The 13,497-nt window shown below is 41.9% G+C and overlaps 1 protein-coding gene across 2 annotated transcripts in view; it reads left to right on the top strand.

The window, feature by feature from the left end:
* Positions 1–13,497, top strand: part of mRpL38 (mitochondrial ribosomal protein L38) — a 311,926-nt gene that overhangs the window by 201,429 nt on the left and 97,000 nt on the right. For both annotated transcript variants that reach the window (XR_011714637.1, XM_071677979.1), the window contains exon 5: positions 9,634–9,792. Coding sequence is in view for 1 of the 2 variants with exons in the window: in XM_071677979.1 (XP_071534080.1) it covers positions 9,634–9,792 (159 nt within the window). In the remaining variant the exon portion in view is untranslated. The remainder of the gene's footprint in view (positions 1–9,633; positions 9,793–13,497) is intronic.

Here is a 13,497-nt window from a genome sequence, read left to right as displayed (position 1 = left end):
AAACCACTAACACACTCATTCAGCTGCTCCCAAAACACTTGCGTCTCATGATCTTTCTTCTCATGCCCAGGTGCATATGCACCAATAATCACCCATCTCTCTCCATCAACTTTCAGTTTTACCCATATTAATCGAGAATTTACTTTCTTACATTCTATCACATACTCCCACAACTCCTGTTTCAGGAGTACTGCTACTCCTTCCCTTGCTCTTGTCCTCTCACTAACCCCTGACTTTACTCCCAAGACATTCCCAAACCACTCTTCCCCTTTACCCTTGAGCTTCGTTTCACTCAGAGCCAGAGCCAAAACATCCAGGTTCCTTTCCTCAAACATACTACCTATCTCTCCTTTTTTCACATCTTGGTTACATCCACACACATTTAGACACCCCAGTCTGAGCCTTCGAGAAGGATGAGCACTCCCCGTGTGACTCCTTCTTCTGTTTCCCATTTTAGAAAGTTAAAAAAATACAAGGAGGGGAGGATTTCTGGCCCCCCGCTCCCGTCCCCTCTAGTCGCCTTCTACGACACGCGAGGAATGTGTGGTAAGTATTCTTTCACTCCAGGCCCAGGGATAATATATATTTTTTGTTTTTGTTTTTGTTTTTTGCCGCTGTCTCCCGCGTTTGCGAGGTAGCGCAAGGAAACAGACAAAAGAAATGGCCCAACCCACCCCCATACACATGTATATACATACGTCCACACACGGAAATATACATACCTACACAGCTTTCCATGATTTACCCCAAACGCTTCACATGCCCTGATTCAATCCACTGACAGCACATCAACCCCGGTATACCACATCGATCCAATTCACTCTATTCGTTGCCCTCCTTTCACCCTCCTGCATGTTCAGGCCCTGATCACACAAAATCTTTTTCACTCCATCTTTCCACCTCCAATTTGGTCTCCCACTTCTCCTCGTTCCCTCCACCTCCGACACATATATCCTCTTGATCAATCTTTCCTCACTCATTCTCTCCATGTGCCCAAACCATTTCAAAACACCCTCTTCTGCTCTCTCAACCACGCTCTTTTTATTTCCACACATCTCTCTTACCCTTACGTTACTTACTCGATCAAACCACCTCACACCACACATTGTCCTCAAACATCTCATTTCCAGCACATCCATCCTCGTGCGCACAACTCTATCCATAGCCCACGCCTCGCAACCATACAACATTGTTGGAACCACTATTCCTTCAAACATACCCATTTTTGGCTTCCGAGATAATGTTCTCGACTTTCACACATTCTTCAAGGCTCCCAGAATGTTCGCCCCCTCCCCCACCCTATGATCCACTTCCGCTTCCATGGTTCCATCCGCTGCCAGATCCACTCCCAGATATCTAAAACACTTTACTTCCTCCAGTTTTTCTCCATTCAAACTTACCTCCCAATTGACTTGACCCTCAACCCTACTGTACCTAATAACCTTGCTCTTATTCAAATTTACTCTTAACTTTCTTCTTTCACACAATTTACGAAACTCAGTCACCAGCTTCTGCAGTTTCTCACATGAATCAGCCACCAGCGCTGTATCATCAGCGAACAACAACTGACTCACTTCCCAAGCTCTCTCATCCCCAACAGACTTCATACTTGCCCTCTTTCTAAAACTCTTGCATTCACCTCCCTAACAACCCCATCCATAAACAAATTAAACAACCATGGAGACATCACACACCCCTGCCACAAAACTACATTCACTGAGAACCAATCACTTTCCTCTCTTCCTACACGTACACATGCCTTACATCCTCGATAAAAACTTTTCACTGCTTCTAACAACTTGCCTCCCACACCATATATTCTTAATACCTTCCACAGAGCATCTCTATCAACTCTATCATATGCCTTCTCCAGATCCATAAATGCTACATACAAATCCATTTGCTTTTCTAAGTATTTCTCACACACATTCTTCAAAGCAAACACCTGATCCACACATCCTCTACCACTTCTGAAACCACACTGCTCTTCCCCAATCTGATGCTCTGTACATGCCTTCACCCTCTCAATCAATACCCTCCCATATAATTTACCATATATATATATATATACACATGTATATACATACACATACATACGCACACATACACACACACACACATATACATATGTATACATATGAAAAATGTAAGAAATAATTTAGAAAACAGACTTCTAGCTTGAAATGAAATGAAAAAATGAATGTCACATAATGGTTCAACCTCTGGCTAAGGAAAAGGGAAATGTATAATTTATTTACACAAACGTCAATAGTAGTTTTCATCAGTTTAACCACTGTATGTATAAGCGTCAATGTCTAAGCTACATTTTTTCCAATTTCACTATTTTCTTGTCAAAGCACCATGTATGAAAACTATCACTCCAGTAACACAACTATAAACATTTACTTCCCCTTTAAAAAAGATCCATAAATGCTACATACAAATCCATTTGCTTTTCTAAGTATTTCTCACATACATTCTTCAAAGCAAACTCCTGATCCACACATCCTCTACCACTTCTGAAACCACACTGCTCTTCCCAAATCTGATGCTCTGTGCATGCCTTCACCCTCTCAATCAATACCCTCCCATATAATTTACCAGGAATACTCAACAAACTTATACCTCTGTAATTTGAGCACTCACTCTTATCCCCTTTGCCTTTGTACAATGGCACTATGCACGCATTCCGCCAATCCTCAGGCACCTCACCATGAGTCATACATACATTAAATAACCTTACCAACCAGTCAACAATACAGTCACCCCCTTTTTTAATAGATTCCACTGCAATACCATCCAAACCTGCTGCCTTGCCGGCTTTCATCTTCCACAAAGCTTTTATTGCCTCTTCTCTGTTTACCAAATCATTTTCCCTAACCCTCTCACTTTGTACACCACCTCGTCCAAAACACCCTATATCTGCCACTCTATCAGCAAACACATTGAACAAACCTTCAAAATACTCACTCCATCTCCTTCTCACATCACCACTACTTGTTATCACCTCCCCATTAGCGCCCTTCACTGAAGTTCCCATTTGCTCCCTTGTCTTACGCACTTTATTTACATCCTTCCAGAACATCTTTTTATTCTCCCTAAAATTTAATGATACTCTCTCACCCCAACTCTCATTTGCCCTCTTTTTCACCTCTTGCACCTTTCTCTTGACCTCCTGTCTCTTTCTTTTATACATCTCCCACTCAATTGCATTTTTTCCTTGCAAAAATCGTCCAATGCCTCTCTCTTCTCTTTCACTAATAATCTTACTTCTTCATCCCACCACTCACTACCCTTTCTAATCAACCCACCTCCCACACTTCTCATGCCACAAGCATCTTTTGCGTAATCCATCACTGATTCCCTAAATACATCCCATTCCTCCCCCACTCCCCTTACTTCCATTGTTCTCACCTTTTTCCATTCTGTACTCAGTCTCTCCTGATACTTTCTCACACAAGTCTCCTTCCCAAGCTCACTTACTCTCACCACCCTCTTCACTCCAACATTCACTCTTCTTTTCTGAAAGCCCATACAAATCTTCACCTTAGCCTCCACAAGATAATGATCAGACATCCCTCCAGTTGCACCTCTCAGCACATTAACATCCAAAAGTCTCTCTTTCGCGCGTCTGTCAATTAACACGTAATCCAATAACGCTCTCTGGCCATCTCCCCTACTTACATACATTATTATTATCATTGTTATTATTATTATTATTATTATTATTATTATTATTATTATTATTTTTTTTTTTTTATACTTTGTCGCTGTCTCCCGCGTTTGCGAGGTAGCGCAAGGAAACAGACGAAAGAAATGGCCCAACCCCCCCCATACACATGTATATACACACGTCCACACACGCAAATATACATACCTACACAGCTTTCCATGGTTTACCCCAGACGCCTCACATGCCCTGATTCAATCCACTGACAGCACGTCAACCCCGGTATACCACATCGCTCCAATTCACTCTATTCCTTGCCCTCCTTTCACCCTCCTGCATGTTCAGGCCCCGATCACACAAAATCTTTTTCACTCCATCTTTCCACCTCCAATTTGGTCTCCCTCTTCTTCTTGCTCCCTCCACCTCTGACACATATATCCTCTTGGTCAATCTTTCCTCACTCATCCTCTCCATGTGCCCAAACCACTTCAAAACACCCTCTTCTGCTCTCTCAACCACGCTCTTTTTATTTCCACACATCTCTCTTACCCTTACGTTACTCACTCGATCAAACCACCTCACACCACACATTGTCCTCAAACATCTCATTTCCAGCACATCCATCCTCCTGCGCACAACTCTATCCATAGCCCACGCCTCGCAACCATACAACATTGTTGGTACCACTATTCCTTCAAACATACCCATTTTTGCTTTCCGAGATAATGTTCTCGACTTCCACACATTCTTCAAGGCTCCCAGAATTTTCGCCCCCTCCCCCACCCTATGATCCACTTCCGCTTCCATGGTTCCATCCGCTGCCAGATCCACTCCCAGATATCTAAAACACTTCACTTCCTCCAGTTTTTCTCCATTCAAACTCACCTCCCAATTGACTTGACCCTCAACCCTACTGTACCTAATAACCTTGCTCTTATTCACATTTACTCTTAACTTTCTTCTTCCACACACTTTACCAAACTCAGTCACCAGCTTCTGCAGTTTCTCACATGAATCAGCCACCAGCGCTGTATCATCAGCGAACTATTCGCCATTTCCTGTGTTAGCAAGGTAGCGTTAAGAAGAGAGGACTGGGCCTCTGAGGGAATATCCTCACCTGGCCCCCTTCTCTGTTCCCTCTTTTGGAAAATTAAAAAAACGAGATGGGAGGATTTCCAGCCCCCCTGCTCCCTCACCTTTTAGTCGCCTTCTACGACACGCAGGGAATACGTGGGAAGTATTCTTTCTCCCCATCCCCTATTATTATTAATTTAGATAATCGCTCTTTCCCGCATCAGCAAGTTAGTGCCAGGAAACATACATGTAATGGCCCATACACACATATACATACATATACTGATCAAAATATACATATATACACACACACCTATGCAGACATTACATACATATATATGTATATATTCATACTTGCTTGATTTCATCCATTTTTCTCACTACCCCTCCCCACAGGAAAACAGCATTGCTATCCCCTGCTTCTGAGAGATAGCACAAGCAATACAGACAAAAAGGCCTCATTCATTCACACTGAATCTCTAGCTTTCATATGTAGTACACCGAATCCACAGGTCACTATCTACATCCAGGCCCCACAGGCCTTTCCATGGTTTACCCCAGATGCTTCACATATCCTTATTTAATCCATTGACAGCACATCGACCCCTGTATACCACATCATTCCAGTTCACTCTGTTCCTTGCACGCCTCTCACCCCCTGTATGGTCAGGCCCCGAATGCTTAAATCTTTTTCACTCCATCCTTCTATCTCCAATTTGGCCTTCCGCTTCTCCTTGTTTCCTCCACCTCTTACACATATATCCTCTTTGTCAATCTTTCCTCACTCATTCTCTCCTTTATGTCCAAACCATTTCAACACACTCTCTTCTGCTCTCTCAACCATACTCTTTTTATTTCCACACATCTTTCTAACCCTTACATTACTTTCTTGATCAAACCCCCTCACACCACATATTGTCCTCAGACATTTTATTTCCAACACATCCACCCTCCTCTAGGCAACCCTATCTGTGACCAATGCCTCGCAACTATATATAATTGTTGGAACTCCAAGATATTGTTTTCTCCTTCCACACATTCTTCATCGCTCCTGGAACCTGTTACCCATTTCTGCTTTCATAGTTCCATCCACTGCTAAGTCCACTCCCAGGTATCTAAAACACTTCACTTCCTCCAATTTTTTTCCATTCAGACTTTCATCCCAGTTAACTTATCCGTCAACCCTACTGAACCTAATAATCTTGCTCTTATTCATATTTACTCTCAACTTTCTCCTTTCACACACTTTTCCAAACTCAGTCACCAACCTCTGCAGTTTCTCACACAAATCAGCCACTAGAGCTGTATCATCGGCAAACAGCAACTGACTCACTTCCCAGTCCCTCTCATCCACAACATACTGTAGGCCTGCACCTCTCTCCAAAACTCTCGCATTTACCTTCTTACCCACTGCAATCATAAACAAATTAAACAACCATGGGGACATCACACACCCCTGCCACAGACCAACATTCAGTGGAAAAACAATCACTTTCCTCTCTTCCTACTCATACACAAAAAGCATCTCTGTCAACCTCATCATGTGCCTTCTCCAGATCCATAAATGCTTTATGAATGTTTTTCTAAGTATTTCTCCCACACATTCTTCAAAGCAAACACTTGATCCACACATGCTCTGTCACTTCTGAAACCACACTGCTCTTCCTCAATCTGATGCTCTGTACATGCCTTCACCCTCTCAATCAAAACCCTCCCATACAATTTCCCGGGAATACTCAAGAAACTTATGCCTCTGTAGTTTGAACACTCACCTTTATCCCTTTGCCTTTGTACAGTGGCACTATGCACTATGCATACATACATTGAACATCCTTACCAACCAATCAACATTACAGTCAACCCCTTTTTTAAAAAATTCCACTGCAGTACCATCCAAACCTTCCACCCTAATGGATTTCATCTTCTGCAAAGCTTTCACTACCTCTTCACTCTTCACCAAATCATTCTCTCTCACCCTCTCACTTTGCACACCACCCCAACCAAAATGCCAGTCTATCATCAGACATTCAACAAACCTCCAAAATACTCACACCATCTCCTTCTCACTCCATCGCTATCTGTAATTACTTCCCCTCTTGCTCCTTTCACGGATGTTCCAATTTGTTCTTCACACTTTATTTACCTCCTTCCAAAATATCTTTTATTCTCTCTAAGGTTTAATGATACTCTCTCACCCCAACTCTCATTTGCCTTCTTTTTCAACTCTGCACCTTTCTCTTGACCTCTTGCCACTTTCTTTTGTACATCTCCCAGTCATTTGCACTACTTCCCTGCAAATATTGTCCAAACACCTCTCTTTTCTCTTTCACTAACAACTTCACTTCAACATCCCACCACTCACTACCCTTTCTGATCTGCCCACCTCCTACCTTTCTCATGCCACATGCATCTTTTGCATAAACCATCACTGCTTCCCTAAATACATCCCATTCCTCACCCACTCCCCTCACATCATTTGCTCTCACCTTTTGCCATTCTACACTCAGTCCCTACAAATACTTCCTCACACATGTCTCCTTTCCAAGCTCACTTACACTCATCATTCTCTTCTCCCAACATCCTCTCTTTTCTGAAAGCCTCTACAAACTTTCACTTTCACCTCCACAAGATGGTGATCAGATATTCCTCCAGCTGCCCCTCTCAGCATATTAACATCCAAAAGTCTCTCTTTTACATGCCTATCAATTAATGCATAGTCCAATAATGCCCTTTGAAAACCTCTCCTTCTCACAAACATATACTTTTGTATATCTCTCTTTTTAAACCAGTTATTCCCAGCCACCAGCCTTTTTTCATCACACAAATCCACAAGCTATTCACCATTTCCATTTACAACACTGAACACCCCATGTACTCCAGTTATACCCTCAACTGCCACATATTACTCACCTTCACATTTAAATCACCCGTCACTATAACCCGGTCTTGTGTACCAAAGCTGCTAATACACTCACTCAGCTGCTCCCAAGACACTTGCCTCTCATGACCAGGTGCATAGGCACTGATAATCGCCCATCTCTCCCCATCCACTTTCAGTTTTACCCACAACAATCTAGAATTTACTCTCTTACACTCTATCACATACTCCCACAACTTTTGCTTCAGGAGTATTGTTACTCCTTCCTTAGCTCTTATCCTCTTACCAACCCCTGACTTTGCTTCCAAGACTTTCCCAAACCACTCCACCCCTTTACCTTTGAGCTTCATTTCATTCAGAACCAGAACATCCAGGCTTCTTTCCTCAAACATACTACCTATCTCTCCTTTTATCTCATCTTGGTTACATCCACACACATTTAGACACCCCAGTCTGAGCTTTCGAGGAGGATAAGCACTCCCTGCTTGACTCCTCCTTCTGTTTCCCTTTTTAGTAATTTAAATACAAGGGGAGGGGGGTTTCAGCCTCCAGCTCCTGCCCTTCTTTAGTCGCCTTCTACAACATGCAGGGAACACGTGGGAAGCATTCTTTCTCCCCAATCCCCAGGATTAAAGTGAGTGTGTGAGTGAATTACAGAGGCATAAGTTTGTTGAGTGTACCTGTTAGTTGTATGGTACAGTTGTGATTGAGAGGGTTAAGGCATATACAGAGCAACATTTTATGGAGGAACAATGTGATTTCAGAGGTGGCAAAGAATGTGTGAATCAGATGTTTGCTTCGAAGAATATGTGTGAGTAATATCTGGAGAAACTGATGGATTTTTATGTGGCATTTATGAATCTGGAGAAAGTATACGATAGGGTTGATAGAGATGCTTTGTTGAAGGTCTTAAGAATATGTGGTTTGGGAGGAAAGCTGCTAGAAGCAATGAGAAGTTTTTATTAAGGGTTTAGCCTTGTTTTCAAGTAGGAAGAGAGGAGACAGGAGAGTGAGTGGTTTCCAGTGTAGGTTTTGTGGCAGGGTATGTGATATCACCATGGCCGTTCGATTTGTTTATGGTTAGTGTGGTGAGGGAGGTAAATTCAAGAATCTTGGGGAGAGGGGTGAGTATGCACTCTGTAGGGGATGAGGGGCCCTGGGAAGTGAGTCAGTGTTTGCTGATGATACAGTATTGCTAACAGATTCATTTGAGCAACTGCTGAAGGTGGTGACCAAGTTTTGAAGTATGTGAAACGAGGAAGTTGAGAGTGAATGTGAATTAAAGCAGTGGAAAGAGAGAACATTACCTGGAAGGGCAAAAATGGATATGTTTGAAGGTAAAGTAGTTCTAAGGATGTATAGAGGCAAGGAATGGACTGTAGATGAGGATGTTCAGAGGAGGGTGGATATGTTAGACATGAAATGTTTAAGGACAATATGTGGTGTGTGGTGGTTTGATCAAGTAAGTAATAAAAGGGTTAGGAGATGTGTAGTAATAAAAAGAGTGTGGTGAGAGAGTTGAAGAGAGAGTATTGAAATAGTTTGGATATATGGAGAGAATGAGTGACAATATATGTGTCAGAAGTGGAGGGAACATGTAGAAGAGGAAGACCAAATTGGAGATGGAAGGATGGAGTGAAAAGAAATTTGAGTGCTCAGGGCCTAAACATGCAGAAAGGTGTAAGGTGTTGATAGGATAGAGTGTCTTTGAACAGTGTTATATAAGGCAGTCGTGAACCAGGGCATATGAAGTGTATGGGGTATACCATGGAAAGGTCTGTGGTGCCAAGTTGTGGATAGGGAGCTGTGGCTTCACTGCATTACTTAAGACAGCTAGAGAATAGATGTAAGTGAAAGTCTTTGTTTTTTCCTGGGACTACCTCACTGATGCAGGAAGCAGTGATGAAATATGAAAAGAAAAGAAAATCCTCACCAAAATGAAGAAATTATGCTAATTTATTAGACATGCATCATGAATATGACATAATGGTTGAATTCTTTTTTCTTTCAGAGGAAATATTCAAGGAGAGGATCTTGCTTCTGGAGAGGTTATTTGTGATTATCTCCAGCCTTTCCCACCAAGAGGCACTGGATATCACCGCTATGTGTTTGTGCTGTACAAACAGGATGATCACATTGACTTCTCAGAATTTAAAAGACAGCAACCCTGGTTAGTATTTAAGGCTGATTTGTCATATGTTTTTAATTTGATAAGAGTATCATGGTATTTAGAATGATGATAGATACTGCTGTTGTGGTATTGGCTGAAAACTATTTTATAGACGACTAGGAGGAAATAAAATACCACTCCTGCCCAGGCACATGAAGCAGCATCCCTTCCCACATAGAATACACAAACATATACATTAAATTGTAATGAAAAATATACCATAAACGAACCATGCCCCAAAACTGATTGCAATCAGACCATTGCAATTCAAGCAATCATGGCTAAACAAGATCCCAGACATCTACAAACTTGTCAACCTAGTACCATCCTGATTCCTTCCAAGTCTCCTAACTCCTTTCTCATATCACCATATATCTACATCAAAAGCCTGACTCTCTGAAAATCTGATCCATAACAGATTCAAACAAGATACCCCATTTTCACCCATACAGCATATCTTTTGACTCAAGCACTCCACTGTTACACCACACAGGGACCTTACACATCTTGGAAGGCTTTAACCAACCAGAACTCTCTTCCCACACTGTACTAGTGGCAGTAGATATCAAGGAAGCATTTGACACGTTCCCTGACACACCATGTTACATGACACCACCCTTTGCAGAAATGAAGAATAATGGGTAACAGATATTAAAGCAGGCCATGAGCTGTAGTCATTCACAAAGACTTCTTTTCCAAAATCTTCAAACTTTACGATGGAGTTCCTCAGAGAGCAGCGGTTTTCCCAGCCCTCTCCAGTCTTTTCCTACAAGAACTTCCAACACTTTCTGCAGAACACACTGTAAAAGTCCTTTCAAATGTAGATTACCCAGCATTTACATCTCAACACCCTAACACTACCAAACAACAATAAGATGCAAGATTACACCACACAGAATAGTGGCTCACACAAAGCAGAATTATGTCTGCATCCCCCACCGTCTTAACCTCGAATCCAACCAATACCTTCACATAACCATCACTGGATAGTCACTTCCTTTTAGCAGAACTTTAACCATGTTAAGTAATACATATGACTCTCACCTGAATCCAACTTACACTTTCCCATAACAATAAATGGCCAGTCATTTCCATTCAAGAGAACACCAACCATACTAGGTATTTTATATGACACACATGAATCCAGCCTACACCTTCCCATAACCATAAATGGACAGTCACTTTCACTCAGTAGTGCTCCAACCAAACTAGGTATTACATATGACACATATGATATTTAGTCCTTGACACCAAAAATGTCAACACAAGACCAAAAACAAATGAAATTCCCTCGGAACTCTTACTTGCTCTACTTTTGGATAAAGAAGAGAATCCTATAGCATCCTCTTGAAATAATTCATCTGCATTATACTAGACCATGCATCATACACCTGGTCATCCCTTCTGTCAAAATCAAACAAAACAAAATTGCAAGCACAGAAAATATAACTTTCAGAACAGTTGTCTTCTGCCTTGTAACCTCATACACTTAGCAATTGCACAAAGAACAAAGTTATTTCCAATACAATCTCACTTCAGTATGCTTGGGGATGTTTACAGACCGTTTTATTGAGATTACGCCATGAATGAAATATCACATGTGGGAAGCCTGTATATTCCAGCATCATTTGAAAATCAGAGTGTGGTCTTGTCAAAGAAATTCTTGCTTCAGAAAAGTCCATCCTGTTCTTATTACTGAGTGTAGCACAGCCTTAGACTGTGACAACCCCAAGAAACAGGGTCTTTGGTAACACCAGGACTCTTATAGAAATGGGTCTTGGAGTGAATGTCATAGAAGGCAACTAAAGGGGGCGGGAGGGAGGCTGGAAACCCTCCCCTTCTTGTATTTCAGTTTAGAAATGTGGAAACAGAAGAAGGAGTCAAGCGGGGAGTGCTCATTCTCCTTGAAGACTATGATTGGGGTGTCTGAATGTGTGTGGATGTAACCAAGATGAGAAAAAAGGAGAGATAGGTAGAATATTTGAGGAAAGAAACATGGATATTGTGGCTCTGAGTGAAACAAAGCTCAAGGATGAGGGGGAAGAATAGTTTGGAAACATCTTTGGAGTAAAATCAGGGTTTAGTGAAAGAGCAAGAGCTAAGGAAGGAGTAGCACTACTCCTGAAGCAGTAGTAGGAGTGTGTGATAGAGTGTAAGGAAGTAAACTCTAGATTGATGTAGGTAAAACTGAAAGTAGATGGAGAGAGATGGGTGACTATTGTTGCTTATGCTCCTAGTCATGAGAAGAAAGATCTTGAGAGGCAAGTGTTTTGGGAGCAGCTGAATTAGTGTGTCAGCAGTTTTGGTGCACAAGTCTGGGTATTAGTAATGGGTGATTTGAATGCAAAGGTGAGTAATATGGCAGTTGAGGGTATGGTTGGAGCACATGGGGTATTCAGTGTGGTAAATTGATATGGTGAAAAACTTGTGGATTTCCATGCTGAAAAAAAATTTAATTTGGAATACATTGTTTAAAGTGAGAGATATGCACAAGTATCCTTATGTGAGTAGGAGAGATGGTCAAAAGGTTTTATTGAATTACATATTAATTGATAGTCATGTGAAAGAAACTTTTGGATGTAAATGTGCTGAGAATGGCAGCTGGTGGGATGTCTGATCTCTGTCTTGAGGTGGTGAAGGTGAAGATTTGTAGAGGTTTTCAAAAAAGAAGAGACAATGTTGGGGAGAAGAGAGTGGTGAGAGTAAGTGAGCTTGGAAAGGAGACTCGTGTGAAGAAATACCAAGAGAGATTGAGTGTGGAATTGGAAAAGGTGAGAGCAAATGAAGTGAGGGGAGTGGGTGATGAATGGAATTTATTTTGGGAAGCAGTGATGGCATGTGCAGGAGATGCATGTGGCATGAGAAAGGTGGGAGTTGGGCTGATTAGAAAGGGTAGTGAGTGATGGAATGAAGAAGTAAATTTGTTAGTGAAAGAGAAAAGAGAGGTGTTTGGACAATGCTTACAAGGAAGGACTGCAAATAATTGGGAGATATATAAAAGAAAGAGGCAGGAGGTCAAGAGGAATGTGCAAGGGTTGAAAAGAGGGCAAATGAGAGTTGCAGTAAAGGAGTACCATTAAACTTTAGGGAGAACAAACCCCCCCCCCCCCTCCTTGTATTTTGACTTTCTAAAAGGGGAAACAGAAGAAGGAGTCACGCGGGGAGTGCTCATCCTCCTCGAAGGCTCAGATTGGGGTGTCTAAATGTGTGTGGATGTAACCAAGATGAGAAAAAAGGAGAGATAGGTAGTATGTTTGAGGAAAGGAACCTGGATGTTTTGGCTCTGAGTGAAACAAAGCTCAAGGGTAAAGGGGAAGAGTGGTTTGGGAATGTCTTGGGAGTAAAGTCAGGGGTTAGTGAGAGGACAAGAGCAAGGGAAGGAGTAGCACTACTCCTGAAACAGGAGTTGTGGGAGTATGTGATAGAGTGTAAGAAAGTAAATTCTAGATTGATATGGGTAAAACTGAAAGTTGATGGAGAGAGAGGGGTGATTATTGGTGCATATGCACCTTGGCATGAGAAGAAAGATCATGAGAGGCAAGTGTTTTGGGAGCAGCTGAATGAGTGTGTTAGTGGTTTTGATGCACAAGACCAGGTTATAGTGATGGGTGATTTGAATGCAAAGGTGAGTAATGTGGCAGTTGAGGGAATAATTGGTATACATGGGGTGTTCAGTGTTGTAAATGGAAATGGTGAAGAGCTTGT

Source organism: Panulirus ornatus, chromosome 26 (genome assembly GCF_036320965.1).
Source record: "Panulirus ornatus isolate Po-2019 chromosome 26, ASM3632096v1, whole genome shotgun sequence".
In the NCBI taxonomy this organism is placed as follows: domain Eukaryota; kingdom Metazoa; phylum Arthropoda; class Malacostraca; order Decapoda; family Palinuridae; genus Panulirus; species Panulirus ornatus.
Note: the sequence above shows the minus strand (reverse complement) of the source record. Positions and strands in the feature narration are given on the sequence as shown.